This window comes from Juglans regia, chromosome 8, assembly GCF_001411555.2.
Source record: "Juglans regia cultivar Chandler chromosome 8, Walnut 2.0, whole genome shotgun sequence".
In the NCBI taxonomy this organism is placed as follows: domain Eukaryota; kingdom Viridiplantae; phylum Streptophyta; class Magnoliopsida; order Fagales; family Juglandaceae; genus Juglans; species Juglans regia.
The window spans coordinates 9,430,075-9,450,003 of record NC_049908.1 but is presented as its reverse complement, the minus strand read 5'-3'; the positions used below and the strand labels follow the sequence as shown (position 1 = coordinate 9,450,003).

At 36.7% G+C, this 19,929-nt stretch overlaps 1 protein-coding gene across 1 annotated transcript; it reads right to left on the bottom strand.

Annotated features, from left to right (window-relative positions):
• Window positions 1–5,152: 5,152 nt before the first annotated feature.
• Window positions 5,153–6,104, bottom strand: LOC109000445 (protein NIM1-INTERACTING 3-like). The gene has a single exon (XM_018977308.2). The coding sequence runs from the start codon at window positions 5,881–5,883 to the stop codon at window positions 5,452–5,454; it is 432 nt and encodes a 143-aa protein (XP_018832853.1). The 5' UTR covers window positions 5,884–6,104; the 3' UTR covers window positions 5,153–5,451.
• Window positions 6,105–19,929: the final 13,825 nt, after the last annotated feature.

Below are 19,929 nucleotides of genomic sequence, written 5' to 3'. Positions count from 1 at the left end.
TACTTATTTAAAATAAACTAGAGAGTGAATAAATAATGATGAAATAAATGCTTATATAGAAATTATATACTTATTGTCTATATAAATAAATCATTCACTCAATTAAGTATAACAATTAAAATTAAAATTTAGGAATGATAATAATTAAAATTATATAATAACCTTTAATTATTTACATAACAACAATTGTAATAACAATTATATAATAACAATTAAAATTACATAGGTATCAATTAACAATGTTATAAGATATATAATTACAATTAAAATTATAATTTAGGAATAATAATAGTAAGTGATTGACTAAATTTTAGTCTAATTGCTTAACTGTCATAGTCTCTCTAACCTTGAGAGTTGTCAAGGTCGGAGAGTCTATAACAGTTAAATAATTAGACTAAAATTTAATCGTCATTTCTTCAAGATCATTCTCACTCGTTATCTACTCATGATAGGAAACTTGTAAACATATTCTTCCATCTCTCTCTAGTTTTACAATATAATATACAATATGTCAATATTGTTTGTAGTATTTTTTATAGATATGGTGTAACATTGCATAAATAACTTTAGACCCGTTTGGGAATTAGTGTACATGTATATGTCCACTAATTCCTAATTGTCCAATGTGGACAATTTGATATTATATTATCTGTATTGTCCAATGTGGACCCGTTTAATATGAAGTTTCGATATCTTCCTCAACTGTTCTTCGGGTACACTGTTCATAGGGTTACAATCCCTCAGAATATGTATACATGGAAAACTATGAGGAGGTGCTACCGAAATTTCTACTAACATGGAAAATAATAGAGTGATGAGATTTGTACAAAATGGATAATATAATTTCGAATGAAATAAGGCAAACTACCTTATCAAAAAAGCAATGAGAATTGAAGCATGACATGTATGTAAGTTTTCTATGTACGTGTTATTAATAGATAGATTTTTTAGAAATGGACAAAAGTTGGATGTGTCTGGGCAATAGACTTGGAAAGGATTACGTACCCTATGTGCGTGGAGTAAGAACCTTCATTGATTTTGCACAGGCCTTTGCTGATAGTCATGGTTACATTAAGTGTTCATGTCAAGGGTGTAAAAATTTGTTTGCGATAGAGTTAGATGAAGTTGAAAGTCATATATTTGTGAACAGTATGGATCCGAGGTATACTCGATGGGTACTGCATGGTGAGCCGTATGAACAGTCAACAGATGTATTGGTCAATCACCCAAATTATTTACGGCACATGGATGATGATTATGAGCAGGATAAGATGAAAGAGATGTTGGGTGTCATTGGAGCTGAGATGTTTATGGATAAGGTTGACGACAATGCCTCAAGTGACCGAGGGACTGTTTATAAAAATTTTGTTTCAATGTGGGAAGATGCAAAGCACGAGCTTTATCCACGTTGTACAAAACATTCCAAAATGTCATTTATTATGCGGTTGTTTCACATTAAGTCATTATGTGAGATGTCGATGAAAGCAATAAACTTGGTATTGAACTTATATAATGAGGAGTTTCCCGAAGGATCTGCATTACCAAAGAACTTTTATAAAGTGAAACAACTGAGAAAATGATTAGGATTTGAGTACAAGTTCATACATGCGTGCAACAATAATTGTGTTTTGTTCTGGAAGGAGAACGAGGAGAAACAAGCATGTCCTATATGCGGAGAGTCGAGGTGGAAAGATAAGAAAAACGTGCCGGTAAAGGTGTTACAATATTTTCTCTTGAGACCTAGGTTGCAAAGACTATATATGTGTAAGAAAATAACTCACAATATGAGGTAGCATGAGGAGAAAAGAGTTAAGGATAACGCATATATGAGGCATCCAGCTGACTCATTTGTGTGACAATCTTTCGATAATCAATACCCAGAATTTGGGATGGAAGCTTGGAACGTGAGCCTGAGACTCACAACCGATAGATTCAACACTTTTGGGGATATGAGGGTTATAGCACTTGGCCCGTAGTGTTGATTCCGTACAATCTTCCACCATGGAGGTGCATGAAGGTGCAATACTTTTTGTTAACTTTACTTATCCCAGCTCGAGATCACTTGGGAATGACATTGACGTATTCATGCAGCTGTTGATTGAAGAGCTGAAAGAGTTATGAGAAATAGGCGTAAGAACTTATGATGCATCCATGTCGACATATTTTCAGATGCATGTTGTGGTAATAAGGATGATAAATGACTTTCAGGCATATGAGAATCTTTTTTGCTGGAGTACGAAATGGAAGTTAGCATGTTCAACGTGTGCTCATGGCAAGATGAAGTTAGATGATTGAGATGTTGGAATAGACTACGCAATCCCCTTTCCAGCAGATGAAGTTAGATGATTGGAGAAAATGTTGTGATCTTTTCGCATATCCAAATTATCAAGTATTTTACATTTATATTTTTTAATTATTTATATTCATTTTTGTTCTATATATTATATATATATTACAATTAACATTCTTAATTAATTTTGTAACACTTGAGTTCTACAAATGCACATAATAGATCCGCTCTGACTGTCCACCATCATGCCGGTTCAAGGTCATTCGACTGTCTTGCTGAAAAAATAGTAATTAAAAAATTATAGAATTCATTTATTTTTCTGGTATTCTTTTATTTAAGTACTAACATTATCTTTTTAAAATTGCTAATATCATTGTTAGAAACGTGATGATTCTGAAAACTTTTTTTCATTCATGTCTATGTTGCTGCTCACACTAATGAGTGTCGTGAGTGGATAGATCCTGTCACTGCAAATAATTATCTAAGTAGTGTTACTTTTGTTAAATAAATTATGTAACATGTGAATACTTTATTTTTTATTTCTATTTCTTTTAATACTTTACTTATTAACGATCATTACCTTTCAAATTGCAGGAAAAAATGATAGAGATACAGTCAGCTTTTGGAGAATCCCTTCCTAATGACATATACATATTCATGCAAGTGCTCGGGCCGCAGTCTAGTGTGGCAAAAGGTTTGGGACGATCTTTCAAGCATAGATGTTCATCCTCCTCAACCTCATAGACTTCACAAATTAATAATCTTACCAAAGATTTATAAGCTACATGACGTGAGAATGAATATATGAGGTCGAGACAGCAAGAGTTAGAGTCTCTCTTAGAACGATAGTCTCATTTAGAGATGCGTTTACAGGACCAACACAGAGACCAGGATGAAAGAATATGCAATGAAGTCCAAGAGCAAGTGTAGCGGGAGATGATGGTGTAAATGAAGGGTGTTATGTTATTGCAACATAATCGCGGTAGGCGAGAAAAAAAGAAGAAATAAATTTTATCAGGGTATATCTAATTTTGAAATTTTATAAGACAGTGTTAGTTATTATTTGATGGTATGTAATATGATACAATTGTTATGTTTTTAAATTTCATGAAATTTGTATTTCTGATCTGTACGTTCGAATATAAATAAAAAACATTCGTATATTGGTTCATATTTAAACCAACGTTCGAACGTGAAAATACAAAATTATATAATAACATTTGAACGTAGGTCTCAACGTTCGAATGATTAAACGATTAATATTCGAACGTATCACTTGCATTTGAACGCTCATTCATTTACATTCGAAATAACATCCGAAGGTTAAACCCGTTACGTTTGAACATTGGTCCGTTAACGATCGAACGAAAATTTGAACATTTATTGTAATTAACGTTCGGACGCATAAACGTTCGAACGTAAATATGATACGTCTGAACTATAATCAACGAACGTCAACTTCTGTCATTTGAACGTCAATCAGTCGGGTTGCCATTCGAATGTTCAATTGGACGTCTGAAAGTTACCTTCTATGATAGATCTCAACCGTTACAAAAAAGGAGAACGTTCGAACGTTCGAACGTTCAACCAAACGGAACACCTGCAACCGTCACTAAAAATATTTTTAGAAATGGTTCAACCGTAAATCGTCACTAATTGTTTTCTGTGATGCACATTAGGTGACAGTCGTAGTGACGGTTTCAAACCGTCACCAATTATTTTCTGTGATGCACATTAGGTGATAGTCGTAGTGACGGTTTCAAACCGTCACCAAATATCTTTAGTGACATTTTGGTAATTTCTTATGACGGTTTCCTCTGTCACAAAAGACAAATTGTGTTGTATTGTATACATATACAGAAGCTAAAAATTGATTAGGACATTCCATCCATAAAGAGGATATTTTTTTTTATTAGCATGATTGAGCATCTGAGAATCTGAGAACATCATCTCAATTAATCCCAATGCACACAAACTCTTAACAAGAAGTTTTATATAAGTGCTCGAATAATTCAAAGTGAAAATTCCTAACGCAAAATTGTTTGCTTCTAAGAAGATTTGAATCTTAGACCTTTAGAAAGAGCATACGACCAAGATTAAGCTATACATATTTACAAGTACTTGAGCCAACCCGTAGGACCGGAGTTATATATCCATAGAGAGAGGACATGATTATGATAATGTGCGACTACTGCAAATTAGCATAATGTAGAGCTAGTAATTGCTAGTCTAGATCAAGAGATGTGAGTTGTGCACGGGGAGTTGTTCTGCGCGCACAATTTGAACGTTGCGTGAAAATCTCGTAAAAACTCGGGCCTATGGATGTATCAATTCTCATAAATTCATTGGATTTCTGTGGGTATGTTCAAAGTATTGGTACAATATTTAAATTGATCTATGATGTGGGCCACAAGATTCTTATGCAGAAGCATTTCATGATTCATGATCTCATGTTGCCGGCCATTATGATTAAAAAAATAAAATAAAATCCTATTCACACAAAAAAATTGTATGTTCTATTAATCGTGAACGGTGCCTTTTACATTCGAATCCATTAATTCCTTTTGAGAATACCTAGCTAGCTCGATCGAAGCCGTATTTAATCAAACTATTTAATGATGTAAATAATTAAGGAGATTATATATATATATATATATATATATATATTCTATTCTACATCTCCTTAATTGCTGTCATGTAAATACAAATCCTGCATGATGCTCGACCTACATGATATAATTTAATATCAGATATATAGTACAGTATTAATACAATTTCTTTTATTTATTCTCTCTTTTCGGTTTTATCATTAATTAATTAAGCAATTAGCAGATTTCATAAATTTTCTCAGCTAAATTTTTCTCAGAAGTTGGAATTATTTCTTATATATCCAAGCATAACCTAAATCATCAGGATATAGCTAGATAGATAGATTCATGATAAAACTTCAACAACTGTAACTAATTGTCAGCTAAAATGAAAAGTCGATCGCTTATAACTTTGTGTATGGTGCGTAATGATTCTGCAAGGAAAATGGAATTCTAGCTGGATCAGAATAAAAATACTGTTTGACCTCCAGGAACGTGATCGATGGAGATCATATCGTGGTTTGATGACGAAGCTCCAGTACTTCCACAAATTTGGCTGTACATGCAACAGTTTTAGAGTGAAAGCCTTAGGTCTAACTCTAACCCTTCTTCATGATCGGTGTTTTCTTTCTGATGATCTGCTAATTCTTCCCTTTGCGCAGAACCCACAAACGAAGACATTGCCACATGAGCAGGAGGGACGACAACGACGACTTTGTTGTGCAGAGCTGTCTGATCTTCCATGAAGTCTTCAGGTTGGAACGAGGGCTTCCATGCTGCAAATTTCTTCTTATCTTCCTCGATTTTCTTCTGCTTTCTGAGCATCTTATTCCCTGCGATCCCGTTCAATGCCTTGGATCCATTCATCATCAAACTTTCACGAGCCTCGCAAAGATTTTTTATAAGAGCATAGAACTTCTCCATTTTTTGTTCATCATCTTCCTCCTGATGATCACCTACATCATGGCAGATCTTTCTCTTCTTGCTTGCGGTACCCAGCTCCATGAGTGACGATAGGCTAGCTGCTTGCTTAAGGTGATTATCCGCAGGCAAAAGCTAGCTAAAAGCTGATTAACTCGGAAAGGGACTCAGAGTACTACTACGTACCTCGGGATGAACTTTCTTGGGTGCTTCTAAGCTCCTTCTCGGAGAGCCACTCAAACTAGCTACTATATAATAAGGTCAAGGTCTGTACGTATTTTTCTGTGATTAATATTGCAGTCACGATGTGATGCACAACCAGACACATTAGATGAGGAAAGTTTCGTTTTTTTTTAATAATTTTTATACGAGTGTAAGAGGGCTAGCTGATTCCTCTCTCTTTCTCCATTGATGTAGACGAACACGTTACGACACAAGTACGAATTAAGGGGAATTTCCTCGCATTTTTCTCGTGATTTTTTTTCCAAATGTGGTGTAATTAATGTGTTTGCACGTGAAAACATGATAAAGTTGTCCCTTTTTTCCTGATTTTTGACCTGCAATGTAGACTACAGTTTTTGTAGTAGTACTGTATATTAATGAATTTAATTAGGTCTCACCAAACTACTTAGTGAAGCCCAAAGCTATGACTAGTCTCTCGATCGACGCCCTCGTGCGTGCATTTTTAATGAAAAGAAGCTCCGGGGGGTTCAAATTTTTCATTAATTTCATGCATGCATGGTGCCTGGTGGCACAGGGGCAGGACAACACCGCGCGCGGACATATATGCAGGCTGCGCATCGATCGATCTGGCCTATATATTAATGCATGCTACTTTTCTTGATCTTCAATTACTTGGGATTAATGCTCCACGGCCAAATTAGCTGCTAGCTAGCTAGCTCTCATGATGTGCATGCAGTACCTAATTAAATAAACAAGTTGTAAAAATTAAATAACTAAAAAAATAGACTTGTACGTACGGATGTTCAAATTGCTTGAAAACACAGAGAAATAAAGAATAATTGGGTTGCATTCGTGTGCTAATAATTAATCAATTGAATATTTTAAAGAAATTTATATTATTAATATATAAGTATTATCAAACCCAACTCATTAATTTGACTAGGACTTAAAATGTGGACAATAATTAACATGATAATTAATTAATTAATTAATCTAAGCCTCCTAATTAATTAATGTCCAGCGATCGACCTTCTTTTCCATTGATTTGAAATTACAGGAAAATTATTAGGAACTAGCAAGAAAATTATGATGATCAAGACCAAGATATAGAACATTAATATAATTATATGAAAACCAGAATTTCTCAATTAAAGCTTATATTAATTTGGTTATAATTAGCTGTGAAATACATTAATATTTATCAGGTGGGTAGAATATATAATGGGCTTAATTTGAAATTAGTCTGGAGCTAGGCACGCATTAGTTAGAATTTTAAAGGCATCGTACCCTATTTTTACGCATCATATAAAAATAAAATTTTGTGAAAGATCAGAAAGAAATTAGTATCATAATTAACAGTATCTTCTGATCTTTGTATTGAATTTTCATCGATCGTTAATTTCCTTTTGTTTTATTGAGTTTTGAAAGTACTCCGTTTTCGCCTTTAATTTTATGGAAAAATTTGTAATTTCAACTTAATTTCCTTGAAGTTTCCTACGTCTGCTTGTTCAATCACTATCATTGGAATGTTTATTTCTAGTACTGAAATTTTGTGTGTCATCGGCAAATCGTGTTTTCATATTGCATTTGTGTCCCGTCATGTCAAGCTATAAATATTTAATTATATAGGTTAGCTCGAATTCAACCTATTAAGTTAAACATGTCAAACTTTTAAATTCTAGGTTTGGAGAGTGAGATGCAAATTTTTGACCTGTTTAATAATTAATTAGAAATATGTTAACACGACACAATTCATTTAAACCCGTTTGTTTCATGTAAATTGGTTAAACTAAAATGCATAACTAATTTGACTTGATTAACATAATTTCACATAAAAGTTAAAATCTATATTTATTAATAACCACAATATCTTAAAATATATATATATATATATCTGCATTTTTCATATTTTAATATATAATAAAACCAATATTACAAACCGTACAATAACAAATATGAGCATAGGTCTAAAACTGCAATCCTAACAATAAAAACATATGCATATTGAAAAATATTAATATTACAACTTAACAATAATAAAATTTTAATTTTGAAATAAATTATAAACGAATTGATTTTATGTTAAGCAGGTTGACCCGTTATTGATTCATTTATAAGTCGTCTTAACGGGTCAAATCATTTTAACCCGAACCTGTTAACATCAAATCTAAATTCGCTAATTTTGTATCATGTTAGTGTTGAGTCCATGAGTTGTATCACTTATTGATATCCTTAAAATCTGCCTATAATCTAATATAGAATACAGAGCATTTCAATTTCTTATATATGAAATTAATATTTTAGAAATAGAATTTCTAAATGATCATGTTTTGCAATAAATAGATTTGAAAGTAGAGAGCATTATATTCATTAATAATAAGGTTGATATTTTCATAAAAAATGCTATTTAGCATTTTCACATCACACGCTGTTATGAAATTTTGAAAAAGGTAAAAACTATTTTGATTCTCAATTTGACCGTTTGCTAAAAAATAATAATTATTTTTTTTACGATTAAAAAAGTTATTTTAAATATATTGATATATTTTTTATTTTTTAAAAATATTTAAAAATATGAAAAAATGTGAATAAAAAATAAAAATAAAAAAAAAATTATTAAAACAACTATCAAAGCAATAGGCGGCGGAATAGCACGACTTTTGAAAAATAAAAAGTCAGTACCTTTGTTTCCAGGCATGTCCATACGAATAGATTGAAAGAAAAACTTTCTCCCCCTTCACATTGTATTGATGTGACACTACCTAGCTATAGACCATGAGGGTATAGCCCAAAAAATTCTACACAGAAGGCCACTTATGTGTGGTTTATTTTTATAAATGAAATAAAGATAAAATAAATTAAGATAGAAGTTAAAAATTAAATAAAATATTATTAAAATATATTTTTATGATATTATTTTTTTAAAATTTGAAAAAATTGAGTTATTTATTTTATATAAAATTTAATAAAATTATAATGATTAGATTAAATTAGATGAGATGAAATAGAATGAGAATGATTAAATAAGTCTTTTATTTTTTATTTTTATTTTTTTCATACATTTTTAATACCCTTTAATATTTTAAAAAAAATCACAAGATCATTAAAAAATGCTTTTTTTTTTACAAAAAATCTATCGATACAAGCGAAGCTCATCTTGACTTAAACCTTCTATCGAAAATTATCCTTGGGTTCGAGTTTGTGTCCTAAATAAGGTAAAACGAATACCATACCCACCAATGTTTTGAATACCGTACCGGATGACGTACCGGTCAAGACACTGGAACGAAATATTTCGGTACCGGTACCGTTTCGTGTACCGTTTCGAGATAGTCGATATATGAATAAATTATATATATAAATATATATAACAATTATATTCTAAAATAATAGTTTATATATGAATAAATTATATATAAATACATACATACATATAAATTATAAATAGTCTAATCTAAATTGGGGGTCAAAAAATAAACTTGTAGTTTAAAAAAATGAAAAAAAAGAAAAAAAAAACACAGGCCGAAATATAGGCCGGTACAGGCCGAAATTTAGGCCAAAACGGCCGGTACCGGCCGGTACGGTATATATCTAGTACCTGTACTGGCCGGACGACCGAAACGAAAAATTTCGACCGTACCGGCCGGTACGGTACGAAATTAAAAACATTGATACCCACTCCCAGCTCTCTAAGATGAAGCTTTTCCCTCTCTCAGTAGACTATAATCTCCCTACCTTTCCAGGCAAAACCTTCCATCTAACCCGTAACCCCCACCCTCAATCTACCATTCTCACCACAATAGCTCACCTTGACCATTAAACCCCACCTACCTTTCCAAGACACCCAAACCCACTAACCCAAAGATTCTACTTTTGTTACCCCCACCTCATCCCCTCATATTCTCACGACAACTTTCCAGAAGTAGATAACTATTAAAGGCATTAAAACAGACATCGAGCAACTCATCTCCCAAACGGAATCATTGTCATGGGATGACCTCATACTTGAATCAAAACTAGATGAAGCCAAAAAAATCTCTGACCTCACTCTAGTGGGAAAACTGATCTCAACGAAGGCCCTAAATAAACACACTTTTCACGCTACCATCAAGGCAGTATGGAGCTTCATATTAAGGAAGATACTCAATCCCAGAATTTATGCTAAGCTTGATCACAGGAATTGCCTTCAATTCCATTCCAGACTTTATGCTAGTACTTGATTACAGGAATCGGTTTTATTCTTTTGTAATTAAATAGTTTCCATTCTTGCTGATTCGGTTTTTATTCCTTTGTAATTAAATAGTTTCCATTCTTGCTGTAAATACCATTTCAGCTACAGATCATGTACTGTATTTATATACGGGTGTGAATAAAGATCATGTAGAGGTTTTTCAAAATATTAGCTATGCTATTCATTATATGGTATCAGACGACCCAAAACTCTAACGAGACTCGTATCCTTTATCTCCCACATGGCTGCTCTTCCTGCAACCAACACCACTTCTTCTATCCTTACCATCAACGCTGCAACCTCCATAAATGAGAAACTTACTCCATCCACTTTTCCTCAATGGAGAGCACAATTTGAAGCCTTGCTAATTGGCTATGACCTCATCGATTTTGTTACTGGAGCCCGTCCATGTCCACCCATCGATGCCACGAATTCCGACCAATCCAGAGCTGCGAACTCCCACTGGGTTCGTCAAGACAAATTAATTCTTCATGCCATACTTGCTTCCACCACCACCACCATAACCCCTCTTCTTGCTGCGTGCAAAACATCTCATCAGGCCTGGACGTCTCTTAATCGTCTCTATGCGGGAAAATCTCGAACACGTGCCATGCAACTCAAGGAGGATCTCACCTTGAGTACTCGTGGAAATCGTTCGGTCACCGAATTTCTTCATGGCGTCAAAATAATTGCAGATGAACTTGCAATTATTGATCATCCTGTCTCGGATGATGACTTGACTCTATACATCCTAAATGGATTGGGTCCTGAGTTCCGCGAAATTGCTGCTCCGATTCGCGCCCGTGAAACTTCTCTAAAGTTTGAAGAAATTCATGACCTGCTGGTAGGACATGAAAGCTACATTCGTCGGTTGGAACTTCAATCCACCGCTCCTTTGGTTGCTACGGCGCACTCCACTCATAGGCAAGAAAATACCTCCAGAATGCCTAAGCCCTCCAATCGTTCTTACAACAACAAAGGCCGTGTCAACAACAACACCAAAAGTGGGTCTTCCAATTCGGGCTTCCGTAAATATAAGCCCAAGTGTCAGTGGTGTAATCAAATGGGCCATACGGCCCGAAACTGTTCCAAGATGAACTCTGTTGAACCTACAGCAAACTGTACTTCTACCTCGCAAGAAAAAAATAAAAAATGGCTAGTTGATTCTGCGGCATCTCACAACATGACCACAAATCTTTCAAATCTGTCCATTCACCCGGAATATGATGGTACCGATGAAGTGGTAATTGGTGATGGTTCAGGTTTGCCTGTATCTCATGTTGGTTCATTAAGTTTCTCTTTGCCAAATCGTGTATTTCATTTAAATGATACACTTTGTGTTCCCACCATTAAAAAAAATCTTATTTCTGTTCATCATTTCACAAAGCAAAGCAATATTTTTCTCGAGTTTCATCCCTCTTATTTTTTGGTGAAGGATCGGATCACGGGGGCGACATTACTCAAAGGTGAATGTGAAGATGGCGTGTACCCATTTCCAGAGAAACTAGCTATGCCTTCTAAAAATGCGGTTGCATATGTTCATGAACGAACTTCTCTTGATGGATGGCACAAAAGACTTGGTCATCCCTCATAAAAAATTGTTCACCAATTGATTAATGCTTTTTCATTACCCACAAATAAAAATGGGCATTCATCTCTTTGTTCTTCTTGTGCTCAAAATAAAGCTCATCGTCAATCTTTTAATTCTCATGGTCTCACTAGCACTGCTCCCATGGAATTAATTTATACTGATGTTTGGTGTCCATCTCATGAAATTGGTATTGATGGTTCGAAATATTACATCATTTTTGTTGACCATTTTACCAAATACATGTGGCTCTATCCTATGTCCCATAAATCAAGTGTTCAATACATCTTTCCACAATTTCGAAATATTGTGGAAAATAGATTTAACACGAAAATAAAGAGCATTTATTCGGATAATGGAGGTGAATACATTGGGTTAAAATCTTATCTGTCTGTTCATGGCATTAGTCATTATACTACTGCTCCTCACACTCCTCAACAAAATGGCATGTCTGAAAGACGACATCGTCATCTTGTTGAAACTGGACTTACACTTCTCACTGATGCTCACATGCCTCTCTCATATTGGCCATATGCTTTTCAAACTGCAGTGTACCACATAAATAGAATGCCTACTCTTGCGTTGCAAAATCAATCTCCATTTGAAATATTGTTTAAGCAAAAGCCCAACTACATAAAGCTTAAGCAATTTGGTTGTCTATGTTATCCTTTAACTAGGCCTTACAATACCCATAAACTCCAACCGAAGGCCCAACCGTGTCTCTTTCTGGGCTACTCGCTCTCTCAAAATGCATACATATGCATTGAGCCCAAAACCCGAAGGTTTTATCACTCTCGGCATGTGCTCTTTGATGAGGGAACTTTCCCTTTCGCCACTTCCAACCCTAAAACTCCAGATTCATCTTCTCCAATTTCGGGTGCTTCTCAATCTTCGGATGCTTCAAATTCCTTGCCGCAAATTCGCATGATTCCTGTTCCAGCTCATGATTCTCTCACTGACAGTACCACCTCTCATGCCGTAGATACCGTTTCTCCAGCCGTGGGAATCGTCCCTTCACAATCACCTGCGAATGAGTCTTCTCCTGCGACGACTTCACCACAGGTAAGTGTTCCTTCCCCTTCCTTTTTGGTTTCGCAAACCATTCCAAATTTAGAAATGCATGAATCTGATATACCTTCAAACCCTGATGTGCGTACTCACACAATGACCACCAGATCCATGAATCAAATATATAAGCCCAAAAAGCTGTTCTTGGTCACTAAGCACCCAATTCCTCCTTCTATAGAACCCACGAGTGTCACTGAGGCACTCTCTGATTCACGCTGGCGTGAAGCCATGTCATCTGAACTGACTGCTCTCTTGAAACATGATACATGGCAACTGGTTCCACCACCAAAACACTGCAATCTTATTGGTTGTAAGTGGGTGTTTAGGATTAAGAGACATGCTGATGGCTCTATTGATCGGTTTAAAGCAAGACTTGTTGCAAAAGGGTTTAACCAGAGACCTGGTCTTGATTACAAGGAAACATTCAGCCCTGTAGTTAAACCAGTCACCATACGTACTGTTTTAACACTTGCTGTAATGAATGGTTGGTCCTTGCGGCAGTTAGACGTAAACAATGCATTTCTTCATGGGCATCTCACGGAACATGTGTATATGAAACAGCCACCTGGGTTTCTGGATCCTGAAAACCCAACTCATGTGTGCTGTCTTCGAAAGGCAATATATGGTTTGAAACAAGCACCTCGTGCTTGGTACTTTGCTCTCAAACAAGCATTGCTCGAGTTTGGATTTGTCAATGCAAAATCTGATTCATCACTCTTTGTTCTTTCTAAAGCCTCTATACTTGTTTACTGCCTGGTGTATGTTGATAATTTGATTATCACCGGAAATAACTCCACCATTGTAGCACATGTTCATACAAATGATCAACTTGCAGATTTACTTACCAAACCCCTCTCACGTCAACGTACAGATTATCTCAGAAACAAGATCGGCCTCACTGATGGGAGCCCGTTCTTGCGGGGGCGTATTAAGGAAGATACTCAATCCCAGAATTTATGCTAAGCTTGATCACAGGAATTGCCTTCAATTCCATTCCAGACTTTATGCTAGTACTTGATTACAGGAATCGGTTTTATTCTTTTGTAATTAAATAGTTTCCATTCTTGCTGATTCGGTTTTTATTCCTTTGTAATTAAATAGTTTCTATTCTTGTTGTAAATACCATTTCAGCTACAGATCATGTACTGTATTTATATACGGGTGTGAATAAAGATCATGTAGAGGTTTTTCAAAATATTAGCTGTGCTATTCATTATACTTCATCTCGGGCCTAACCATCGAAGATATCGGTCTCAATACCTTCTATTCACCTTTCCAAACTCACAAGATAGAGAAAGGGTCTTCAGCCAAAAACCATGGAACTTCCAAGGCTTTCACATGGTAGTCAAAGAGTAGCACCCAGGCAAAAGTCTGAAAGAAATCGACCTCAAGTTCTCAGCTTTTTGGATCCAAATTCATGGTCTGCCATTGGAGATAATGACCCTAAAAAATTTTGTCAAGATAGGTAAAGCACTTGGCAATCTGTTAGATGTAGATGAAAACTCCCTACCTACTGTCTCAACGAAGCAATTCCTACGAATTAGGGTGGAAGTCGACATCACAAAGCCACTAATTGATGGTATCATTTACCCACGTCTCCAAGGACTCCCAGCAAAGATCTCCTTCAAATATGAACGTCTGTCAAGCTTTTGTTACATTTGTGAAAGAATTGGCCATGTCCAACAATTCTGTCCACTTTATTTTGGAAAATCTTGCGTGCCCCAATACAGCCCAGAGCTTCGTGCGGAAGGCCAAGAGTCTCGTAGGACTCCCAAAATTGATGAAGTTGCTCTACATCCTGAAAATCAGGAAAAAATGCTCCTGGATAGGCCATCACCGTTGCCGCCTATTCGCATTAGAGAATCTCCGTTTCATCATTCAATCTCCCCTCAGGTCAACTTGAATACTCACAACAAAGGTAAAGAGAAGCTTTTCCAACAATCACCAGAAGAGGAAGATCCCACTAAGCTAGAATATCCTCAATTGGCCATCTATGCTGGGAACAGTGCTGGGTCTGTTGCACTCTCTTCTTCTTCCCCATGCATGCAAACAACATGGAGCATGGTACCGAATTTCCTCTCCCCACCAACCCAAACACGTGTCACTCATCCCAATCACCAGACAACACATTCAATGGCTGACTTAATCAGCCGTGATCCCCAAGATGCATCTGAACTTCTGACACCAACCTTCCAAAATGACCTCATAAATCCCAACACTTTCGGCCAAACAAGCCCCCAAAGAAACTTCTTTGTCAACCACGTGGCACCTGTTAAATCCCATTTATTTCATCCCTTATCACTGCCTCTGCAGCCACCTCTCCCCGCTGAAAACACCCCTCACTACAAACCAACGAACGAATCGTGTCCATACACAATGTCCCCACTGCTCGGCCCACTTGTGCCTCAGCCCACCAGGAAATACCTACCTATCCAGTCCCCCGAATCATCCATTTTCAAAAAAATAATAGCCCAATTCAACTCAAACCAAGGTCAGATCAATTACCAAGCAAACAACACACAAATTTCCCTTCTCGTTAGCCCCTCTGGAAAAAACTGCCTCTCTTTTACCCCTCAAGCCCAAAGCCCAACGTTCCAACCTCACCCTATGATCCATCAAACAAACTCAATACTTGACCCAGAAACCCATACCCACCAAAACATTCCTCTCCCTCATTTACAATTCGTAAACTGCCCCCTCTCCCAAAACATCTACCCCAGCGACCCAATAATTCCAGTCCCCAGAAAGAGAAAATCTTCATCATGTGAAAGCTTTGAGACAAACCCTCCTGAGAAAAAATGTCTTCTGTCTTCAGTTGTACCAGTGGAATCAGACGAAGTAAAAAATCTCCAAGGAACAGAAGAAGATCTGGACCAGACCAAAGATACATCCCAGATGCTAACTCAGAAAATGCCAACCTCAAACCTGATGGCGACGACAGCCCCAAGCAAAGGAAACCAATCACGCGGAAGAAAGAAGAAGGGTAGATTCTCTCCTTACATGGGGAAGAACACAGGACCGACGGGTAACCCCTCTCAGTCCCAAGTGATGAATCTCTTTCCCCTAAATCCAATGACCATAGTGGCAGGGGCAATACTGCCACCAAGTGATCCATGAGATTCTGTCGTGGAATTGTCGAGGCATTGCTCGGCCTCGTGCAATCATAAACCTAAGAGCAAATATCAGGATTCACAGTCTTGATTCTATCTTCCTTTCAGAAACTTTATTGTCTTCTAGTAATGTTTCTCGCATTGTAAATAGCTTAGGATTTTTCCATTTTGTTCATATCCCCCCATCTGGGAAATGGGGAGGCCTTCTATACTTGTGGTGTTCTGGTATGGAAGTTGAAATTATCTTTTCTGATGCTAATATAATTTCCTGTTTAGTTTACTCCGACCTTCCTCATTGTCCTTGGCTTTTAAATTTGGTTTATTGTCCTGCTAAACACTCGGAGAAACATTATTTTTGGGACAACTTGAACAAAATTTCAGACTCATTCTCAGGGCCAATGTTGGCTATTGGGGACTTTAATTCCATTATTAATCAGAATGAGAAATTTGGTGGTAAACCCTTTGCCTGTTCATCAACCTCAAACGGCCTCAAAAACTTTTTGGATAGAAACAGTCTCGTTGATCTCAAATCCTCAAGTCCTAAATACACTTGGTCAAACAATAGGCATGGGGCTTTTAACAATCGGGAGAAATTGGATCGTGCTGTCACAAACCTAGATTGGAACACTTTTTTTCCAGATGCATCTGTTTTGAACCTAACACGTGTTACATTTGATCACTCACCAATTGTTCTCAACACTTCCAATCTCGGAAATAAGAAAAAATCATTCAAATTTGAGGAATTCTTGACCAGGGATCTCTCTTGTTTTGATACCATCAAACATGCCTGGAACATCCACATTCTTGGAACCCCAAGTTTCATTTTGATTAAAAAACTCAATTTAACAAAATGTGCACTAAGACTTTGGAACAAAACTTCCTTTGGCCATATCCAAACTAAAATCAAAATACTTTCAGATTCCGTCAATCAAATCCAGTCAAAAGATCCTTCACCCGACACCATCTTATTAGAAGAAGCTTTAAAAGAAAATCTTAATGAACAACTTCGCCGTGAAGAATCTCTTTGGCGTCAAAAATCCCGAGTCGCTTGGCTCACTTCTTCGGACCTAAACACCAAATTCTTTCACACCTCAACCTCAATTCGAAGAAGGAATAACGCCATTGACACTCTCAAAAAACCAAATGGTGTGTGGATTACGAACCCCAACGAGATCTCCACCTTGTTTCTTGATCATTTCACTAATATCTTCAAATCCACCAATCCCGAACCTCCTCTGGACCTTGACGGACTTTTCTCTCATAAAATCACATCACAAGAAAATGAAGATCTCTGCCAAATCCCAACAGGGGAGGAAATCCTCAATATCATCAATCAAACTCCTCCCACAAAAGCGCCTGGTCTAGATGGTTTCACTAGACTGTTTTACAAATCCTACTGGGAATTGATCAAAACAGACTTTATTGCAGCCATCCAAAATTTCTTTCAATAGGAAAAGCTTTTAAAGGAAATGAATCATACAAACATAGCCCTTGTCCCCAAAATTGATCGTCCAAATATTGTCCATCATTTTCGCCCAATCAGTCTCGCAAACATCATCTACAAAATCATTGCAAAAATCCTGGCCAATAGACTCAGAAAACTCTTGCTGAACATCATATCCCCCAATCAAACTGCTTTTGTTCTAGAAAGACTCATCCAAGAGAACACCATCCTTGCCCAAGAAATTTTCCATCGTTTAAAAAAGAAAAGAGGAAAGCAAGGACTCATAGCCGCAAAGATTGATATGGAAAAAGCTTTTGACTACTTAGAATGGTCTTTTATTCTTAACATCTTCAAAAGCTTGGGATTCAGTTATACTTGGATAAACTTAATAAAAAAATGCCTCTCAACTGTCTCCTACTCCATCCTTCTCAATGGATCCCCTACTGGCATGATCCACCCTTCCCGTGGAATCCGTCAAGGTGATCCCCTACTGGCATGATCCACCCCTCCCGTGAAATCCGTCAAGGTGATCCCCTTTCCCCTTTCCTCTTTATCCTTGCAAGCAAAGTTCTTTCAAGACTTATTCATAGGGAGGAATCTTTAAACAACTTAGAGGGCATAAATATAACTAGAGGAGGTCCAAAAATTTCCCACCTCCTATTTGTGGATGATCTCATTTTCTTTGGAAAAACATCTCTATCCACTGCCTCAGCTTTTGCTCGATGCATAGCCACTTATACTCAATGGTCTGGGTAGAAAATCAATCAAAGCAAATCCACAATCCATTTCAGCAATAACACTCTCCCTGTCACCAAAAGAGAGATAAAAGACCTCCTCAACTTCAAAACTTGCCCAACAAAACTCAGATACCTTGGTTTGCCTCTCTTCATTGGTCACTCCAAAAAGGAAATTTTCAAAGAGGCTTTAGGTAAAATTGAATCAAAACTCCAGACATGGAAATCAAAACTCCTCTCTCAAGCTAGTAGGACTATCTTAATCAGAACGGTGGCATCTTCCATTCCCACTTATTTCATGACCACTTGTGAAATGCCAAAAGCTGTCTCCTAAAAAATTGATACACTTTTCAGAAATTTCTGGTGGAACAACGACAAACCAGGAAAAATGGTTTCTTTACAAAATCTTGGGATTCTTTGTGCTTACCAAAGTCTTTAGGTGGTCTAGGTCTTAAGCAATGCTCCCTTTTCAATACAGCTTTAATCTCAAAATTTGCTTGGTCCATCATAAATGACTCCAACAGCCTTTGTAAACATTACTTAACTGGAAAATACCTTAAAAACTCCAGCTTCTTTGATGTCCAAATGAGACCAACTGACTCTTGGTTCTGGAAATGCCTCCTCAAACAAAGAGATTTTCTTAAAATCAATTTATGTTACCAAATAAACAATGGAATTTCAACAATAGTCTGGGAAGACCCGTGGGTCCCAACCCTTCCTTCTCACATCCCTCAACTGAATCCAAATATAAACTGGACTGAGCCAAACTTGAGAGTTGTTGAACTCACACTTGAAGAACCAAGGAGATGGAATACCCTCCTCCTTCAAACTATTTTCTCATCCGATTCGGCTAAAGAAATTTCCAAAATCCCGTTGTCCAACCATAACTTTGCCACAATTGAGGACAAAATCAAATGGAAACATCATTATTCTGGTATCTTCTTGGTAAAATCTGCTTATGCAGCCATGCTCCTTCCTAATGATAATTTTGTTCCCAACACTCATTGGAAGAAATTATAGAAACTCCAAATCCAGGATAGATTAAAGCTTCTCCTTTGGAAGGTATCACAAAATATCGTACCCACTAGAGCACTCTTGAAAATAATTGCTAACCTGGATGAGGACCAAACTCTTTGCCCTCTGTGTCACTCTGAAGAAGAAACCATCTCTCATCTCACTCTCAGCTGTTGCTGTACTAGAACTCTTTGGAGACAATCCAATTGGCCTATAGACACCACAAAATTCACCTCACACCCAATCTCAGAATGGATTAGTGTCATCTTATCTCCCACTACATCCTTGAATATACCTGAGGAGGAGTCTCAATCATTCCAAATTTTTGCAGCACTGGCCATTGATAACATCTGGTTTCTCCATAATAAAGTCATCCATGAGTCTGTTAATCCCTCTCACACTTGGTTAATCACAAAAGTTTCAAAATCACTCTTAGATCACAAAACAGCTTGGGAAGAAAAAAATTTGGACCTGTCTGTGGGAAGGCAAAACAAGCTTGCAGGCTACTACATCATTCAGTTTGAAATAGCAGTCAAATTTGAAGGCACAACCACGGCAACCACTTGCTGCTCAGACCAAGGCGACCTCCTCTTTGCAATTACAAGTTTGATTTCTAGCAAGAATCCGAATATTGGGGAGGCCACAGCTGCACTGATAAAAATCAAAGAAGCAAAATCTCGTGCATTCAAGAAAATTCACATTGAAGGAGACTCGCTACAGACAATCCATGCAATTCTTGGAGAAAATCAACCAACAGA